The sequence below is a fragment of the Mycteria americana genome, chromosome 13, assembly GCF_035582795.1.
Source record: "Mycteria americana isolate JAX WOST 10 ecotype Jacksonville Zoo and Gardens chromosome 13, USCA_MyAme_1.0, whole genome shotgun sequence".
Taxonomy (NCBI): domain Eukaryota; kingdom Metazoa; phylum Chordata; class Aves; order Ciconiiformes; family Ciconiidae; genus Mycteria; species Mycteria americana.
In genome coordinates, this window is record NC_134377.1 from 5,885,295 (window position 1) to 5,905,627 (window position 20,333).

The 20,333-nt window shown below is 42.9% G+C and overlaps 2 protein-coding genes across 2 annotated transcripts in view; both read left to right on the top strand.

Moving 5' to 3' along the window:
• The window catches only part of PRKAB1 (protein kinase AMP-activated non-catalytic subunit beta 1), a 423,514-nt gene that overhangs the window by 91,768 nt on the left and 311,413 nt on the right, over window positions 1-20,333 (top strand). The gene's annotated exons all lie outside the window — the stretch shown is intronic.
• Window positions 18,543-20,333, top strand: part of BICDL1 (BICD family like cargo adaptor 1) — a 47,765-nt gene continuing 45,974 nt past the window's right edge. Inside the window, exon 1 of the mRNA XM_075516140.1 lies at window positions 18,543-18,884. Coding sequence (XP_075372255.1) covers window positions 18,543-18,884 — 342 coding nt within the window. The remainder of the gene's footprint in view (window positions 18,885-20,333) is intronic.

The window sequence follows — 20,333 nt, forward strand, 5'->3', positions numbered from 1 at the left end:
TGCCAAGAACCTAGCGCTCAGATTCTCATCCAAACTAATATTGCCATATTTTAATGGGCAGAGAGATGCCAAATCTCCCCTAACACCATCTGGCTGTGAACTTCTGTATTTACAGCAGCATCACTCTTAAATATCTTCATCTTTGGAGCAGCAAGACACTCGTGACTGCTCCCAGGAAGCTAACTTCCTGAGGTTTGCACATGGCTAGAAGGTAATAAAAAAGGCTTGTGCTATCACAATTGCAAGAGCTAAGCATGACCAAAAAACTCCTGTTTTTTGTCCTATCTTGCAAATCTCTTCAGCTCTGTTGTTTCCACATTTTAATGCTAATCCATTCATGCAGACTGGTAGCAGTTTGCAGCCTAGGCTTCCAGAGTACGTGGACCCCAGAAATAAATCAGTGATTCTTCAGTGATTCTTTTGTTGAATATTACGGCTGGCCTTTACCATAGCTAATCTATATCTGTATGAAAACAAAAAATGAATTATCCCTTATCAGCTCTGTTCCTTTCTCTAACTCTCCAGTATTTAAAAGATCCTGCAATAAACCAAGCTCTTCCATTTTTTTTCATAGCCCTAACCCTGATCATAGCCCTGATAACCTGATCATGGTTATCACTTTCTGCCTCAAAATGCCTTAAACTTGGCTGACTTGAATACTGTCATAAACGCTTGCTAATAGTAGCTCTCACCATTGTTTAATGGGACCTAAATGATCCTTAGATCCTAGGCACATTTTTTTCCACTTTGTTTTCCCAACCTATCACAAAATATCCAACTTAGATGCAATAGTCATGCACACTACAGGGGATATAAATATTTGCACAATACATCTTCAGGAATAACAGTTATGGAAGAGGTTATGGTAATCTTCCTTGTCAGGGAAGATACGAAGGCAGAGAGAAATAATTGCTAGGAAAACAATTGTATTGTCTTTCCTTCTGCAGTATTTTTAATTTCCTCCTTAGAATTTTTGGCAAAAGACCACTCTGCAATCATTCTCCTAGGATAAGCAGAAAGGAAATGAAACTTTAAAAGACGTAAATGGCTGTTAGGTGTTTCTTCCATAGACTTCCACTAGAGGTTAGGTACAGAGCTACATTCTTCAAGGTTATTTGATTGGTTATTAATATTAAAAGCCTTTTTTGTTTGTACTAGCAATATGCTAATAATAGTATTATACAAGTTCACTGGGCAGGGGTTATACATTGTTTTTATTTTCTTTATGTTTACAGAAGTAAAATCCATTAAAATAGTGTTTTAAATACACATGGTAGCCTTCCTATTAGATACATAGCCATCATCTATCTTTTTATTTATTTATAAAAATGCAAACAGACACATGCTCTTCAGACCTAATCCCAGTTCTGAGGATTCCTCATTCCAGCACACACTGTTCAGTGACTACCCATGTTTTCTTACCAAACTCTCCTAACATACAGCCCTATGTTGAGTTTCTCTTTAAGCCTCAACATAATCATGCTAAATTTCTGGTGTGACCAAAATGGAATGGTAACTGAATTGGGTCACTAACAATCCTTTTTATATGCAAACTGAGCATTTAACCACATGAAAGTGAAGCTTTTTTTAAATCCCAATTATCTTCCATGTTAATTTTTTTTATATTTATCCTAAAACAAATACTTCATTATTTACTGGAGAGATAATTTATTAATTTTTAGATGCAGTGAAAAGCAAATGATCTTTTACTTATCTCAGCTTCAGGCTTCCTTTGTGCTATCACAGGAACACCCCTGATTCCACAAAAATTGTTTTATAGAAAGCAATTTATTAAACCTCACGATCTGTCAAGACACATGAATATTGATGTGTTCACATTAACATCTCCTGGAGCAGCTGAAAACTAAATTTGTCATGACTTAATGGGAATTATATGTTGAAGAGCAACAAGTGACGGGGCTTAATTAAAGCAAAACTGACAAAGTATCTGAGCAACTATAATAAACATTTTGTTTTAAATGTAGCTAAAGAACTACTTGCATGTTTTCATTGATGTGGAAAGGAAGGCAATGTTGAACTCTGTTTTAGAAGATAAAACCTAGAATGGGACAGGTGCAGTTTATCATCTGGAAATTGCATATAACAAAATACTCAATTACTCTGGAATTTAGATACAGTAATCAGGTAAAAGATGGCCATATCAAATTATATTTTACCTAGATTCCAGAAGGAGATACGAACTGAGATACCTTTATAGTGAAGATACCAAATTCTTCTGAGAGCACAGTTAAACGTATTATTAGAATTTAATCTTACATTGCTCCTAAGATTAATGTATTCTAGATGTTCACAGGAGGAGTTTTTCCTTGCCTTAAATCAACAAACAATAATTTGCTTGCTTGTGGGATGGTCGTTGGCACTTCATTGCCATGTGTTGGAATTCCATCTAGAAACCTGGCATTCCCCACCCTCCTGTGGGCTGCAGAACATTGTGTATCCTGATTTGTGGTGAAAGAATTTCTGACTCAATCCAGTCCATGCACTATATTAGGAAACTGGAAATCTGACCATCATCAAGGCAAAGAGCCCAAAAAGATTCATTCTGTCTTATTATAAGTAGTCAGCTCTTAGTTGATCTCTGTCCCTGAGATCAGCCAGAAACAGAGATGTGCCAGACAGACATCTCCCTATCCAATATCGATGAGTAGCAGAGCCATGCATACCCATAAATCTCTTTGGCTGACTTCCAGAAAGGTGTAAGAATGTGAATCAATTTAGGAGTTAGCTAGATGGCGTTGAAAGATACTCACATGTCGCTATACTGTTGTGATTTTGGGGAGAACAGGTCTAGTTATTGTTTGGAGTTTTCTGGAATAAGTAAAGTTAGATTGATGATGGAACTACACTGTGCAACAAAATGGCAGGCAGCCATCTGGGGAGGGAAGCATCGCTAAATCAGTTTTCCACTGGAGTGGAAAACATCCCCCTTTTTGAAACAGGGATGTTTGTTAGTTTGTTTGGTTTTTTTTTAAATAGGTCAGTTCAATGCCAGTTGCAAACCACAATTCAGTTGGGAAGAGCCTGCTCATATCAAATCTACACACTGAGGCAATTGCATCAGTCACCTCTGCTGTAGAAGTCATTGGGAAGTACATGGTGCTTTCCTGCAGCCCAGTGTTGGCTGACAGATGTAGCTACAACATACCACAGAGTTCCAAGATTTGTTATCTAAAAGCAAAATAAAACCACTCGCTCTTACTTACTGTTTAGAAAACAAATAGTCAGGCTGAAGCATCAAAATTAAGTAATAAAATAGATTAAACAAAATATGTAAGCTCTCTTTTTAAAAAAAAAATCTTTTTACTAAGTCTGGTGAATTAAGATACAGAGGTAGACTTCGCTTCTTCATATACCTGAATTTGAAGGAAATTCTATCTTTTTTCTTTTGAAGATTTATTCCAAAAATTCCAGTAAACAATAATCTGGGCACTGCAGCCTTATAGGGTAGGAAAGAACAACAGCAGCACTTCGTTCAGTGTGTAAATAAAAGCATCAGATGAGGCAATGATAGCTTTAATGTAGAAAGACTCTTCCAGGTAAAACTAAAAGAAATTTAGGTATGAGTGCCTGTCTATTTTTTAATTTGGAATCACGATTTTGGTACTTTACAGATTTAATATGTTCTTGCTCTGAGTGGGTGTGTTCATTCAGGCAAGCTGGCGCCAGCGTGGGCAGATGCCACTGGCAAGCAGGCGATGGCCTGGCAGGCGCCGCCGGCAACCTGGAGATGGCCCAGCAGACGCCGCTGGCAAGCGAGTGACGGCGTGGGCAGACGCCACTGGCAAGCTGGCAACGGCCTGCTGGATGCCGCTGGCAAACAGGCGATGGCATGGGCAGATGCCACCGGCAAGCTGCAATGGCCTGGCAGATACCGCCAGCAAGCCAGCGACGGCCTGGTGGACGCTGCCGGCAAGCCTGCAATGGCGTGGCCAGACGCCACCAGCAAGATGGCGACAGCCTGGCGGAGGCCACTGGCAAGATGGCGACGGCCTGGCAGATGCCCCTGGCAAACTGGCGACAGCTTGACAGATGCTGCCAGCAAGCCAGCGATGGCCATGGCCTGCTGGACGCCACTGGCAAGCAGGCAAAGGTGTGGGCAGAAGCCACCAGCAAGCCGGTGACAGCGTGGGCAGATGCTGCCGGCAAGATGGCAACGGCCTGGTGGATGTCCCTGGCAAACCGGCGATGGCCTGGTGGATGCTGCCGGCAAGCTGGCATGAAAATGAAGTAATAAAATAGATTAAACAAAATAAGCTTTTTTTAAAAAAAAAATCCTTTTTACTAAGTCTGGTGGATTAAGATGCAGAGGTAGACTTTGCTTCTTCATATAACTGAACATGAAAGAAATTATTTTTTCTTTTGAAGATTTATTCCAAAAATTCCAGTAAACAGTAATCTGGGCACTGCAGCCTTATAGGCATGGTAGCAAGAATGAATAGGGTAGAAGAGAACAACAGTAGCACTTTGTTCAGAGTATAAATAAAAGCATCAGTGAGGCAATGACAGCTGTAATGTAGAAGGACTCTTCCAGGTAAGACTAAAAGAAATTTCAATATGATTGCCTGTCTATTTTTTAATTTGGAATCACGATTTTGGTACTTTACAGATTTAAGATGTTCTTGCTCTGAGTGGGTGTGTTCATTCCTGTCTTGAAGAACTCGGGAATGACAGCCTACATGTTACTTTATTTAATTCTTCTAGAATTAGTTCTATACTGTTTGCTTGGAGGCCAAGAAATACTTTACAGTGACTATTGTGGGATTCTGATTTTTAAACAGCTTTTCCATGTTAAGAATTGTAATGAATAAGTGATTAAGAGAGAACACTGACAAACAGTGAAGTAACTTAATGTTCATATAGGGACTGAATGACAATTTCTGGCTGCTCTGGAGGTCCCTGCATGGTCAAATCACTTTTTGGAGCGCTGTTCACCATTCCTGACATGCTATTGACCTGGCTCATGTTGTTTTCTTACACTTTCCTTTGCTACCTGGAAGGCAAAGGCTACAAAACCAGTATATTCTTCCTCAAACAGACAAAAAAAGCATGGTGGGAGGTTGTTGCAATGATGCAATGTTCATGGTCTGCCAAGGAATTGCATTTAGCCATTTTTAGCCAAGTACAAGTCTTGAAAGAGGAACGGAAACTCCGTGCAAAAGAGTTTCTGTAGAATAAACATTTCCTGCAAAAAAAAGGGTTAAGGCTACTTTTCCTTTTTCCTTTGTTTTTAAAGTATTGCAGATGGACTTAAAGTTTTCAAAATCACTTTTTAATAAAAGGTGGGTTTATGCTACTGTTTCAAATTCCTCTATAATTGAATTAATTATGTAAGCACTAAGGTAGAATATTTTCTACTTTCTGGTCTTCCCATCAGTCAGCTATCCAATTTTCCTTAAAGCAACGAGTGCGTTGCTTTGGAATGGATCAGGTGCAGCATTTATGAATTGTACCGATGGATGAAAACAGCTAATATTTTCCTGGAAAAAAAGGGAGAGGTGCAAACTTGCTGGGGCATAGTAAGTATTACAATTCTTAAACCTTTTAAACATGAAGCAGAAAGTAGTCAGCTTTTCATATAAAACAATTACCAGAAAAAGCCTAATAGCCAACCTCAAAATGACCAAAAAAAAAAACCAAACAAAAAAATCTATGCTAAGTAATTGTTATTTGCTAACAAGCTTTCTAAAGCAGAACACCAGCTACCACTTAAAATCCTCCAGAAGACAGCAGTAAAAGCAGCAGAGGAGGCTGGGTTCTCCATCAACTCAATCCACCATGAACAGATATTGGGAAATAAATATTTTACATTTTAGAATACAGGAGGCTGGAATAAAAGAGTATTTGCACACAGGCTACAGTGTTTGTTGCACCTCTGTCCTCTCTATATTCTCCTGGGTTTCATTCTGCTGCCTTTCAGTACCCCAGCATCAAAAGATGATACATCATCTAGTTCCTGTGAATAAGAACAGCTATTTCTCTCTTGAAAAGGGCTCTTTAAATCCTACTGTTTCTCTGTTTTGCCAAGCTGGGATTCTTCAGCACTGAACTGAGCCAGAGGCACAGACAGGCAATGCTGGCAGTGGTGTTTAACAGCTGTGTAGAGTCTGCTAAGGGATGACTATTCTAGAGCCAGTCTTCCCACCTTATATGTAGCCTCTTGGGGCAAAAATGCCATCCAGACATTCAAAAAGATCCAACAAACAGGCTGATACAAGGTATTTATAAATGATGAAGATGGAGGAACAAGCCTGTCTCACCACCCTGTTGTCAACTGCCCAGCTGTGGTATGAGCAGGAGTACACACAATTCCCACAGCGTGAATCGGGAGTACCAATGCATCGGAAAATGGCAACTGGTAAATAACATTTTTCTTTTCATCCCTATCGAGTCTTCTGTAAGGGGCCATTTCTGCCCAAGCTGCATATAAATTGTACGTTGTTAGTAGATTGATGCTGTCTCGCTTCATCTGCAGAGTGCTTCACGCCAAAACCACGAGCCTGCAGGACTTCAATCGTAAAGAAAAGAAAAAATCAATAAGCCTGGGCAGCTTGTGATGCTTAGTGACAGATTTTCACTGCCTGTATGGCTATATTTTAATTTAGACAAAAATAGTTAACACCGCACTTGCATGCAAAAAGAAGTCATCTGCTTCTTATCTAATGTGTAATTCAATAATTCCTATAATTGATCTTCATTGACAGTTTATGCAAGCTCACGCACCCACACTGCACATATTGTGCTTCCTGACATAATTCCCAACATAGACTATGATATTTCAACAGAGGAAGCTTGTTAAATCAGGTCAAACAAAATAAAGAATCAGAATCTGCTGCAAGTCCTTGCAGCTGTCGGTCTTTTCACCCTCTCTCCCCCCCCCTCCCCCCCAAAAAAAAAAAAGAAATCCAACTATTGGTATTTTTGTAATGGGCTAAAAATACAACAAACGATTTTGTTAAATGTTGATAGGCTTCAGAAGAAAAATACATCATCATTTTTCCCTAGATGCCGGACTATTACTGTTGATCAGACATAACTGCCAGTCTTTATTGTTTCCACGTGGTTTGATTTTCCCTGGAAGTGCCATATATATTCTAATGATCTGCTGAATTAAAAGAATTCTAAATCAGTTCCCAATTGATGAGACGCTATTTCTGAGATAGGCCAATAAAGGACATTTTCTCTCATAGACAAAGCAACACAAAAATTATGGAGGTGATAATGGGTCTTCAGGTGTCTGAAAGAGTGATATGTAATTTCAGAGAAACACAATAGAAGCATTTCCCATGTACAATAATTGTAAATAAAGAGGAACGTAATGTTTCTGTTTTATAAACACAATCACTTGCCTAGGCAGCATTCTCCAACTATTTCAAATGACTCTTACTCTCCAAAGAAATGAGATATACGAAGAGTTTAACAGACTAATGACTAATAGATACAATTAATGGTAGCAGAAAGCCAGACCAAGTTAAACAGAAGCATGCTAAAATACTAGACACAAAAGGCTGGAAGATCATTTCCAGAGCATACGCTAGCACAGGGGAACTCCTGGTTTAATTTTCTATAAATTCTAAAATTTCTAAAAAAGAAAACTCCAGCTTTTTAAACAAAGCATTATTTGAAGCTCAGAGCAAGGCACTTTTCCAAAGATGTAGATTCCTTTATTACAGATTCTCTTTCCAACTGTAAGACCTAATTCTATAGCAGTTGAGCAAATGATTCCCATAAATAACCTCCTTCACCCACAAGCTGGGGTAGGCTCTTAGGCTAACTACCGACTGTGCTGCTGAATGATTTTCCAATTTCTGATGGCTGTAGCACTTCAGGTTAGCTATGCTACACCTTATTGAGCTAGTAAGTCATCAGGAGAAAAAGGGAAGCAACGAAGGGTGACACATGTGCAGACACAATAAAAATCACAGTAGCCTGCTCTTACCGTTCATGTCCACAGCAAGTTCCTAGGGAGGCTTCTGCACAGGAGAGGGATGTTTGGTGTGCTCTGAAGAGTAAGACAATATTTCATGAGCTCTGCAGACGTATCATTTTATGTGGAAGCATCTTCTTTTTCCCATAGAGTAACTTCTGAAACACTAAACAAACAAAAACACTTGAAGGGCAAACCCATAAATATTTCAGTTATTTGTATATAGGTTACTCTTTTGGAATTAAAAAACGGAGTAAAACTGACACAGCGTGTATCTTACCTGTCACTGACACTGAATAGCACAAAACCGACGCAAGGAGTAGCAAGGATTATTAGCTCTGGGCCAGACTGTGTGGCACGGGCAAGCCATATAGCCTCTTTTGGGAGGATATTCAATAATGCTTTGGAAGGTAGTTGCGTCCCTCCCTTTTGGCCTTTGCTGAAATTTCTTCACTTAAACGTAAATTTGGGGAGGCAATATTCATCTATTTATGCAATGTCCTTGAATCAAAACAGAGAGGGAAAATAGAAAATTAATTAAATTCTTCACATAAGGCTGCATCTGACACTAACATAAAAGAGGATGATTAAAATAGGCAGAAAATATATTCATTTAAACTAAGATGTTCTTTTAATAGTAAAGTGTTTCTGAAAGAAACCAGATACCCAGATATGTGGGAGATAATGCAAGCTAGCCCACAGCACTGCAATAATGCACATAAGAAGACTTGATGACTCTTCTCTTCCTGCCCAACAAGGCTGATTTCATGTGGTTCAAAAGATCTTGTCAGGCAAGGGTCTGGAAGCTTTATAAAACAACCTGATCTCCAAGAGAGAGGAGAATCACAGTCGAAAGCACAACAGGTATGAAAGGGCAATCAGCCAAACCGAGCTGTGCTGGAGAGCCTGAATTGCTGTAGAGTTTTATCATAGTCTCTGCATCTAAGATGAAAGGCCATCAAGTAAGCAATATATGCACACGATCTCTATATCCTTTTACAACAGCATGTCAAAGTATTCATCAATCCCAATGAATAATATTTGGCTTCAAGTTTGTCATATCTCTCATTTGGCATGTTGCAGGTCACGCTGCTTTCACACAGCCCATGGGAGAAGTTGACTATGAACTCAGACGGAGGCTGCACTAAACATTCATAAATGTCATTTCCGATGAGACTGAGCTTGCCTAGCCTCTTCAGGCACAGAATGCTAGAAAGCAAAATTTTAAAATGGGAAACAAGAATGGAAGATACTTTATTAAGGTAATGTTCATATCTGAATTTCACCCCCATATGTGGGTGAATATTAGATTTAAGCAGTTAATTGAATGCTGAATATGTTAGTGACAAATATGGTCTATGCACTTCCTAAAATGTCTAGAAGTATGCAAAGCAATAATATGGGAAAGGCAAGACAGAAAAACAAAGGAAACTTTTAATCTTAAGCTTTATTTTTAGGTCATATATTGAAAGCCATATATGGCTTTTCCATAGAACACCCACACCCATGCAGCAGAGCAAAGATTCTGATGAATGTGATACCCAGAGTATCACAACTTTCTCCATGGTTGTTTTTTTTCACATAATGTAGTTAGTTAATTAGATCTCCTCTGATCAATCATTGAATTACCGCTTCAAAAGGCACTGTGATATGATGAGAGTGCCTCGCAGCAGTTAAACACTTTGATTTTTCTGTCCTAACACATTTACAGCTAGTGTGAACTAGGTCCTCCCAGCAGGAATAAAGAAATACTTTTTATTTTTTAAATTACAAGCACAATTTATCTCACAATTTCAAAACTGACCAGTAAAATTATTGTAATATGGATTCATTCTCTCTCCTTCTCCTTTCTGGTATTTAAGACTAATCACTTTCATGTTTTCCATGTTTCTTACATTTTGATCTCAAGCTCTTTGGAGCTGCAACCTTCTCTCTCACTCATGTTCTATTCAGCTCTTTTAATACCATCACTGTTACACATTTGTAACTTCAGCTGTGTTATAGCATCTCCTTCCTTGGTCCTCGGGAGTCTGTCTCAAAAACCAAAGAAGTGTAGTCATTACAGGAAGATACTAACAGCACCTCTTTTGTTTTCCTCTTGTGACCTGGCTCTTGAAGGGAAACTGTGATCCAAGGGCTAAGACTGTAAGTCACAACTTCAACATGAGATTTGTGCATGACCTGGCATTGGGGACTGTTGGCTAGTTACTGCCTTGGCTTCTCTTCATCCCTCTGTGAAAGAGGAACAGTGATTACAGGACAGTGTTACCCCAAGACTTGCCTCATTATAGTTGCTATGAAGAGCTTTGGACTCTTTGGAAAGCAGACAGTATGCAAAGAGATGGTGTGTAGTTTTTGGAAAAGTCTGGTTTTGCTGCCTCTCCAAAAGCAGATGACATTGCATGTGTAATATTCAGGGATCTTTGCATAGTGCTGTACAGAGGAGTTCTTCTGCTAGCAGTAAAGCAGACAAATAAAAAAGCTTTCAAAGTCATGCTTCTGTTAGTGATACAAGTCCCCAAATGGGGAGAAAAGATGCATTATTTTTTGAGCAGTATAAATGATGGAAAATAATTTACTTTTTAATCCTAAAGACAGACATTTGCCAGATGAAAGAGAGCTGAAATGTAGTATAGGAAGTTCTGCAGTTGCCTTTCCAGCAGGATAGTGCAGTCTGCAGGTAATTAAACAACAGAAACCAAGACCCATAATTCAACAGTATGTCTTAGTTATTATTTGGCAATTATTTTTCTCTTGAAAACTCTTATACATAAATATGAGCTTAAAATGGAAATTACTCATAACAAGTTTTATTTCAATGTGAATTGTTCTCATACAGCAATATGCAACCACATTTGTAAAAAACCCAAATCTCTTTTACTGCCAGCCAAAGCTGACCTGCACTCTTACAAAGCCTGCTATTTTGAATTTGAATGTGCTACCTGTTACATGGGCAGGAGGCCCCGGAGCGATGATACACCAGTCTGGCAACTCTCCATTCTGTGAAGCAGAAAGGTGCTGACAAACTGAAGGGGATTTAGAAACTAGCAACTAGAATGAGGAGACACAAGATATTCATTTTTCTGGAGAGATTAAGACCTGGGTATTTTTATAACAAGGTTGATTACAACCCCCAAATTAAACTAAGACAGGGAAACAAATTATCATCTGGAAGTTCCCTTCCTAGTACTTGCAGTGTTCCCCAGGGCCAGGCTGGCAGAGGAAAGACAGATTTCCAGGTGCCCTCCAGAGCCAAGAGGAGGAGAGGTTGCTGCTCCGGACCCCCCTGCAGAGCCCCTCTTCCTGGGGCCCAGGGAGGCTGATGGCCCTGTGCGGCCCCTGTCCTGCACTATTCACAGACACTGCCTCACTTTCTGAAAGCTGTTTCAGGAGGAATGGGCATTTTGAATAGAAGCCACTTGGGCTTCTCAGACTTAAACATTAAGAAGTTTTGTTACTTCTTTCATTCCTTTTTTAGTGTTGGTTTCTTTCTGAACAGCTGTTTCAACCCAGAGGACTCTGTTTCTCATGAGCTAATATTTAGTACCTACTACAAAGCAGTTTAGTATTTAGTCAATATTAAGAAGCAATACCTGGCTTTTCCAGCTTGAACTGATATGGGCAAGGTGAAAACCAAGAATGTTTCCAAGTACAATCCTGTTACCAGAACACACACTGATAGACGTCTCACCCTGCCTGACCCCTGCCTGGCCTCTGCATCCAGAGCCAAAAAGATCAGGCATTTAACTTCAGGCTTAAGATGAACATGTATAAGGTAACAATGTTCTTTTTAGTAACTGAACTGTTTAAAAGAAACAGAAGACACCACAGTTCGAAAGCATGAAAAAGGAGGAGGATGCTGGGGAATAGCACTGACTGATTCATGCTAATACAGGGTCCCTCAACCATGCAGAATGAGCTTCAGCTAACCAGGAGCAACTTAATTACTTTTGTTCAATGGTTTTCCACCTACGTGTTTATCGTAGTTCATGCTCTTGAAAAGCACTGAAGAAACAGCTCTGGGGATGAAAGGCTGCTCCTCTCATAGGTAATGGGTGCTGCAAAAACTCGTTCTGAAAGCTTCTGTGCTGCACATATCCAGGATGCCTCCATCTGGGCAGGATTGTCTTGCTCCTAATGATGTGACAGTTCAGGCTCTGTGATTTTTTTCCAGTGCTTGGGATTAGTAAATAAGGGGATCCCTTCACAGCAGTTGAAAGGGTAGGTTTTGTTTGGACAAAATACCCCAAACCAAAAACCCCCAAGGCTGCCTATTCCTTTATCCTAAGGCAAGAAACCAGCAGCAGATGGGAAGGGAACTCTGTTGCCCACACAGCCTCTCTGAAATGTTTAAATGATTGAACACGGGCAAGAGGTTCTTGTGTCAGATTATCAATCTCTTACAGTGTCCAGTCCCCCATAAATCTTGGTATCAAAGACAAAAGGACACATCCTTCCTGCCACAGCCACATGCAGCATCGGCCGCAGCACAACCAGGGCAAGGCTCACGAGCCCTGCAGATGGAACACAGAAATGTTCTCCAAATCCGGCAAGGTTGGCAGGGGCATCACCTCAACACAGGCAGGAACAAGCTCATCTTCAGTTGTGCATATCCACTGGTCACACATTCTTGGATGAGGGACAACTGACCAGATCCTGCACAGATGTGAAGGCATTTGCACCAAATAGTTAATAGGCCCTAAGGATTAGTAATTACACAAATAAATGTATAGCTAATTAAAAAACTGTTATCCTGTGCTTTTTACTTTCAAACTTCTTGTTCCCAAGAAGTGAATCAGGCCTCTCATCAGATAATTTATAGAATACCAGTTTCCATAACAACATAATTGCTCAGTGAAGCAAAAATACCTGGCAGAGTTGCCATTATCATGAAATAATTGACCACAACAGTGAGTGAAGGAGGCTGCATTAAAACCAAGATTGCTTCATGTCAACATGGCCAATTACAATCCAATAATGCTAGATCAAAGACCATCGTTCCTAATGTGAGTCACTACGAATTGCAGCATGTACATAAGAAGCAGAGCAAGATGGTAGTGAACAAATATTTTTCCCCACAACAAAGCACAAAGTCACGTCTAATCATTTAATGGTTGCAGAACTCCATGGCCAACACTATGACAGGTACTTTTAGGACCTAATGGTTTCCTATAAAGAAATACAGGCAAGAACATCTCACTCAGGTTGTGTCTTCATATGAGCAAAGGACAGGCTACTTTTTCTTTTTTAATAGAAGTGTTTGTTCCACAAAGACTTGTCAAATATTGGCATGTTGTAAGATTCAAGAGGGAGTAACTCACACCCACTGCTGAGAACACCTACTTCATTTAAAAAAAAACAGCCCTAGTGCAGATGTAGACCCATGGAGCCATTACATCTTTACTCCTTCTGTGGACTGCAGAAGCAGCAAGCCCAGAGCCAGGTTTGTGTGGAAGTGCTCAGGCCTAACACCTCTCAAGTGGGCCTGTGGTGCCCATCCTGCACGGCCCTGTCCCAGGTCTGCTCTGGACCCTATTGCGCTCACCATGTCCCCGGGATATTTTTTATTTCTTTGCAGCTTCTCCATCTGAGAAAGCTTGAACCAATGAGAAGCGGTGCTGCAGCTGCTCTGAGTAGCATATGTCTGTAACGCAATGCTGAAGGCACGCGATGACAATCCCTGCAGCTGGTGCAAGAGTATGTGAGGATGGGATCCCACCTGGGATAAGTGTTGGAGGATTATCCCAGTAAGAGGGACCCAGCTTGGACCCTGTCTATGTCCGGCGTCTACCTGGAGCATGGTAAGTTGAGAAGGAGGCCTAGGTGCAAAGTAGCATGTATGTCATATGGCTGGTAAGGGCCAGGTGTGAAACAAAGTCACATTGCTGGTGTGGTACACCTAACAAATCAAGCTGGCCTGAAATATTGGCCATGCAATGCCACTAGCTCCAGAGTAGTTCTGCTTGTTCCCAGCACTGTCAGCTTTGTTCTGGAGAGAGCATTACAGCATACTTCCAAACTTCACACTTCAAAGTGACTAAAAGCTGTAGTACGAAGTATTTACATCTCTAACTCATAGGTGTCTCAGCACGATACTCATGTGCCATATGACAAGTCAAAACTATTACCCTATTCTTTTCCCTTTGCATCCCTTGTTTCTTACACATAGGCAGCAGGGTGAGCACAGTATGGTGTCGGCTCTGTCCTTAGGGAGTCCTGAGTCACCCAGGCGATGCTTTATACCCTTAGCAGTCCAGGGATTTTTCCCCTGACTTTGATGTTAAGAGTCACCTTGGTGGATACATGCTTTTTCTCCTCTAACTGATGTAATATTGATAACCCTGGGAAACAACAAACTTGCCAGGAACTCTGTGGGGATCTTGAGCCTTGGGAAGAATCAGGATAGTCTTTTATTTTACTACATGTTGCTTGGCCAACACTCATAACAGCTTTCTTTTCCCTTCTGTTTAACCAGAAATTTCTGTTCTCTTCTCCCTTACCAACCTCTGCAAATCCACTTTCCCATCTTGTATTTCCTCTACCCAGCACCATGGAAAACCTGGGCACACACATACTGGATAGCTTTGGACATTACAGAAGCAAAGAGAAAAAAAGGTCACACATGAGTCTTACCTCTGGCTTTGCAGTTCTGGCCTGCTTCGAAAGCAAGACGCGTTATGTCCTTTAATTATTCATTTGGGTAACTGCAAACTCTGAGCAAACTCTCTTAGGCTGCCTGCACCTCTTGCTTCCCATCTTGCAGCAGCAGGAGGCTGTGGTACACTGAAGCACCGCAGCACAGAGGTACACAAACAACCAGAAGAACTAAAACATGTCAGAAATAAAGTGCAGTAAAGCAAAGAGAAAAATAAAGCAATTAATCATTCAAAAAGATGAGAGAGAGAGAGAGAGAGCATGGCAAAAGAAACCTGATAGCTTGTGCCACCTCCCTTGGAAGACTGTCAGCCCACTGACAGGAAGATTAAGGATGCTGATGGGAATTCCTCTCTCACCACAGTCAGCTTTCAAAGCACAGGACAATAATCTACTTTTAGAGGTCTGGCTGCGGCTTTCCCGCAACACGTCTTTTTCTCCCCTCACTCTAAATAAAAAGGATGATCACTTGCAGTGCTTGTTTTCTGAGCGCTGCCCTCAGAGCTGAGGTGAAAGTATTGATTGAAGCACTTGGACATTTATTGGATTTGTGGCTTTTCTGATGTGTGAAAAATGTTTTGTCCTGCTTAACTCGTACAGTCCTGCATACTCCAGTATTTGTTGGTGTAACCACCAAAGGCACAGATCCTCTGCCACACTTCCTTTGTGAAGAGACTAACCGGTGAAATCCCTGGAAGGCAGAATACTAATTTCAAAGCATCGGTTTTAACAATATACTCAACACTGGGCTTGAAGAGCCTGCACAGCTTAGAGTTCACCTCTCCTTGACCCTCTGGGGAGGACAATACACGTTGCCATATCCATAGCTTAAGCTGGATTGCCTGTTTCAGTATCTCGCTCCTTTAGGAACCTGTTTAGCAGAGTGAATTGCACTGGCAGGTTGCCCTGAATGGCTTGAGTGAAGTTCTCCAACCATCCCCATGGCTCATTTACTGAATTGGGTAATCGTGGATGGGGAAAAGCAAGAAGGGGAAATCACTTAGCAACAAAGTCAGTGCTGTCCTTTTTCCCCATACAGGATAGAATATTTTGCTACTTGCTTTTCTTTTACAGCCCTGTAAGATTATCACCTGAGCAAGAAAAGAACGATTGCTCCTCTTATAGGCAATCTTACACCACTCTCTTATACTTTATTTATAATGCTTTATTTATAATGTTTTATTTTCACTCTCATTTCCTAACACCACAGAGAAGGCCTTCATATGCCCTGGACAAGGTGACATTTTTGTGTTATGTGATGATATCACTTGCATCGGTCACTTGCTCTCAGTTCTCTGTGTGCCTGAATCAGCCTGGCCTTTTTGCATTTTCAGAAAGGGTCATGCCTGTGGTGATTTTCATGCTGAAAGATAATTTGCACTGTACACACAGGAACCTTCCGCACTGCGAGAACATCAGCTCCTGAAATGCTTGGTCTAAATCTCCCCAAGAACTACCCTCTATTTGCAGTTCTTAGTACCTGAGTAGTGAAGTCTCGCATCAGGCTTGAGCAGTGCAATTAAAAAAACACTTGTGTTTGACTCGTTTCACTTAACTCATTCTTCTTTTTTCCAGGCTGAGGTTCTCCAAAGAATATAACCAAGCCTAACTAGGGAAAGAAGAGCAGAAATGGGAGTTGGGTGTCCACCTATGGACAGCAACTGTCACAGCTCTCAGCTGAAATACACTTTAGGATCCTAATAGATAATGCCACTATATAACTGTAAAGAAACTGTACTGTTGTATTCTTAACAGTTTTTCATGGATATTTGATTGGGATAACACATATAAGATAAAATACGAGTAAAGTAGCATACAAAGGATTTTTAAAAAACAGTAACCTAATATATTTCTAAAAAGTCAAATCAATAATTAAATTCACAGGACAATGGATTTTTTTTTAAAGTGGAAATTAGTAACAGGTCATGCTGTGAACAAAGCTTTAATCCAAGGTTACTCCAAATAACACTGTTATGTTTTGCAGTCAATAGGCCCCAAATGAGCACTAAGCTTGTATAGATGCCTGATTGAGATAGTGGCATATGTACAATACATAGCACTGATTTATATGTCCTTTTTTTCTCCATCCAGGCAATAGCCTTCCCTCCCTATTCTAACAGCTGCAGCTATGAGTTCTGTTTCAGGCTTTCTTTAGGGGATTAAAACCATCTCAATATAATCTCTTTTTGTTTTATACACTGAAAGAAGCATTAGAGATGAAAATTAATACCACAATGGATTTCATTAATCACACCAGAAGGGTTTGCTGTAGTAGGCACTTCCAGCAGAAGGTGCTCACAATCAGTTTAAATATTAAACGCCTTCCTCTGTTTCAATAGCGATGATCAAATCTGTGAAAGCATGGTTCCCGCGTCAGGGCAAGGAGATTCTTTCAAAAGGGCCAATACTGTTCAAATCATCTCGCCTTATGGCGAGTCCCACTTTCCAGCAATGTAAGCGTCAGTTGACTGCCAGGACAAAAGGTCTAGCAAAATTAGTGCCTGGGGGAATTGCTATGAGATAAAGAAGGCGTCACCTCTGGGTCACCAGCACAAAAGAAATCATGGGCATAGCAGCCAACATCGTGGGACAGGTGCTGGCAGGCAGCATGGCATGAGGTAGCAGGTCTCTGCCTGGTCTTTGGAGAGCAGGTGCTCGCATTACAAAAAGCACCACTAGCATTAACTGACACTGCCAGGAAAATGGCCAAGTATCGACAAGTTCTGCTAGCTGAGCTGTGGGGCGTATCCCCCACGAAAGGCTAAGTCCCAGTGGCAGATGGCCAGAGGGAAGTTTGCATTCCCACAATTCATGCTCTAACCATTATGAATAATCAGCAGTTCTCCAGGGCCCTGGGTCTGACATGAGGCAGGAGCCAGCCCTGCTAGAAAACTGCATCAGCCATCAACGGTCCCAGCCAAAAACATCCTTGGACTGATGTGTTGGGGCAGTTGCATACAGATGAACATGGTCTAAGTGAATCTTCTGGAGAAGGAAGGAAAGCAAGCCCCATGGAAGCAGAGTCTAAAGAGAAAAGCGGTAAAATTCATCATTTCTTTCTGCAGAATCTGGGAGTCAGAAGCACAGGTTTCCCTAAAAATGCTTTTGTTCAATCACATTACAGCCTCACTTGAAATTAAAGCATAATCAGAAATAGAGGAAATGCAGTCTTAGCAAACATGACAATACACAGTTTTACCCCGCCTTACTCTGCCTCAGCCTCCCTCCTGTGGCAAGAAGGAAAGTGACGCCTGGATCTAAGGGGGGAGAAAGTCAACAAAACCAAAACTGAAAAACCAACTGGTCCTGCCCCCAATAGAGCCTCCTTCCAGAGAGAAAAGTGCTATGAGCAGAACTGACTACAACTCCCAACGTTCACTGAGGCTGCTTTTAAGACAAATTTTATCCGGGAACATCCTAAACAATCTGAAATTGAAAGCAAGCCCCAGTGGTTGTTGGAAGCTGTAGTCAGCTCTCCAGGGGTGAACTACCGAGTAGAAAGATGCTGAGAGCTGCTCTTGTAACCAGAAGAGCCCCGCTAGCGATCTGGAGGAGCCGGTAGGGAGCAGGAGGAAAGCGCTGTGCCCCTTCGGCGGTGCCGAGCTCCCTCCTTGGGCTTTTCAGGCCACCCCAATGTTTTGGGGGCACTTGGGGCCTGGGCCCGCAGCAGAACCAGCGAGACCCGATCGCAGCAGGCGGTCCCAGCAGGATCCGTGCGAGCTGGAAAGCACAAACCTACACAGACAACCGGGCCGCGGCCCCCCGCCGTGCGCTCCCCGCGCCCCGTCCCTGCGCCGATGAGCGCGGTGCGCGGGCGCTGCCGCCGGCGGGGCCCGGCGCCGGGGGGCGGGGGCCGGGGGCGGCGGCGCTCCCCGCCCAGCAGCCGCAGCCGCGGGCCGGGCGCGGGGGGCGCAGCGGAGCGGCGGCGGCGGCGCGCAGGGCCATGTCGGCGCCGTGCCTGCGCCTGCCCGCCGCCGGGTCAGCACCGGCGGAGGCGGACAGCGCCGGCGGCATGGAGCCGCCCGCCGCCGCCGCCGGGGCCGCCGCGGCCGCCGCCCTGGAGCTGGCCCTGGAGGAGGAGCTGGCGCTGCTGGCCGCCGCCGGGGAGCCGCCGGAGCCGCCGCCCGTCGCCGCCGCCCGCGACCCCGAGCTGCTCTCGCTGATCCGGCAGAAGGAGAAGGACCTGGTGCTGGCGGCGCGGCTCGGCAAGGCGCTGCTGGAGCGCAACCAGGACATGAGCCGCCAGTACGAGAGGATGCACAAGGAGCTCACCGACAAGCTGGAGGTGAGGCCCCGCCGCCCTCCTCCCGCCCTCCCTCCCCCAGCCCGCAGCGCTCCGCAAGGGCCCCCGCTTCAGGGCCGCGGCCCCCGGGAGCCCCGCGGTCTTTCCCCGCGGAAAGCGGCCCCTTCCCCGACAAAGCCCGGGAGCGGCAGGCAGGCACGGGCCCGGCCGGGCAGCCCACGGAACTCCCTGTGGCCGTGGTGGGGAAGAAAGGGTCCAAGAAATCCCTCTTAGGCCTGGGGGAGGCAAATCTGCTGTTCTTCCCCCTCCCCGGCTGCGACGGGGAGGCCTGGGGACGGGCTGCAGCACCTTGCTTCGAGAGGTTCCTGTGGGTGCTGTTTTGCCCCAGGACCCTGGTACCACCTAGGCGAGGAGACGTGCACTGTGCTTGGCTCGTCACAGAAATGCCTCGGAAGTTAAATTTATACAGCAGGTACTGAGCTACAGAGCATATGTAACCCTTACGCTTAAGCTGTTGCAGCCCAGGCATTAGGCATGGCAGGAGATAAGCCCTAATGATACATTTCTGTTAGCTGGTTGCTCTGAAAAATACCTACAGGAATGTGGAGAGAACCGTTTGCCAGGAACTCGGTGGATTGAGCTATTTATTGATTTTTAAAGATGAAATAGAGCTATTACAAAGAAAAAGACTTGTGCAGGCAGCTTCTTTTGGAACAACTCTCTCGCACAACTATGCAAGAGAGCTGCTATTACCCCCACTCTTTTTCTCAGCGATACTCTTGAAATTTTAGTTCTCCCAGCAAGTAATACTGCTTAGAAGGCTGAGAAAAAGCCCCTCTCACCTTTCTGGAGAGAGTTTGAACAGTGCTGGTTTAACATTCAAATTTCAAGTCACAGCCCTAGAGCAGTTCTTTCTGCACAGTCCTGCATACTCATGGACTTACATCTCCCAAGTTCAAGAGGATTTGTGAAATTACTGTATGGCCTTTGTTCTCTTGACAAAATTCATCTCTATTATTAAACTCAGCACTTTACCCTAGCTGATCCCTCCCTTCTTTGCAGGGAAATCTCTCAGCATTTACTATTCTGGTAGAAACAATAGTGAAGGTGACATTTGCTTAAATTGTTGTTTAGTGGCACTATTTATCAGATTAAAATTTCCCAGAGCATTAAAATTTGACAGAGCAAATGTTTTCAGGTTGAGCTTTAAGCAAGAACAGACGTATGTGGCGTTGTGCTGACGTGGTTTTCCTGATGAGTTGGAGTAGAACCTTTCCTGCCGTTAAAGGAAAACTGCACAAGTTTAGGTACTCGCTGAGCTGCCTGTTAGGGATTTCAGGAGTCTCAAATACCACTCGCTGTTTGCAAAATGTAAAGATGAAAAGGAGAGGGGAAAAAACTATGACTGCATAGTACTTTAAATAACATCCCCCAAATGTTTACCTCTGCTCTTACGGGCCCACTCAGAAGGTGAATGAAGGGATGGTAAAC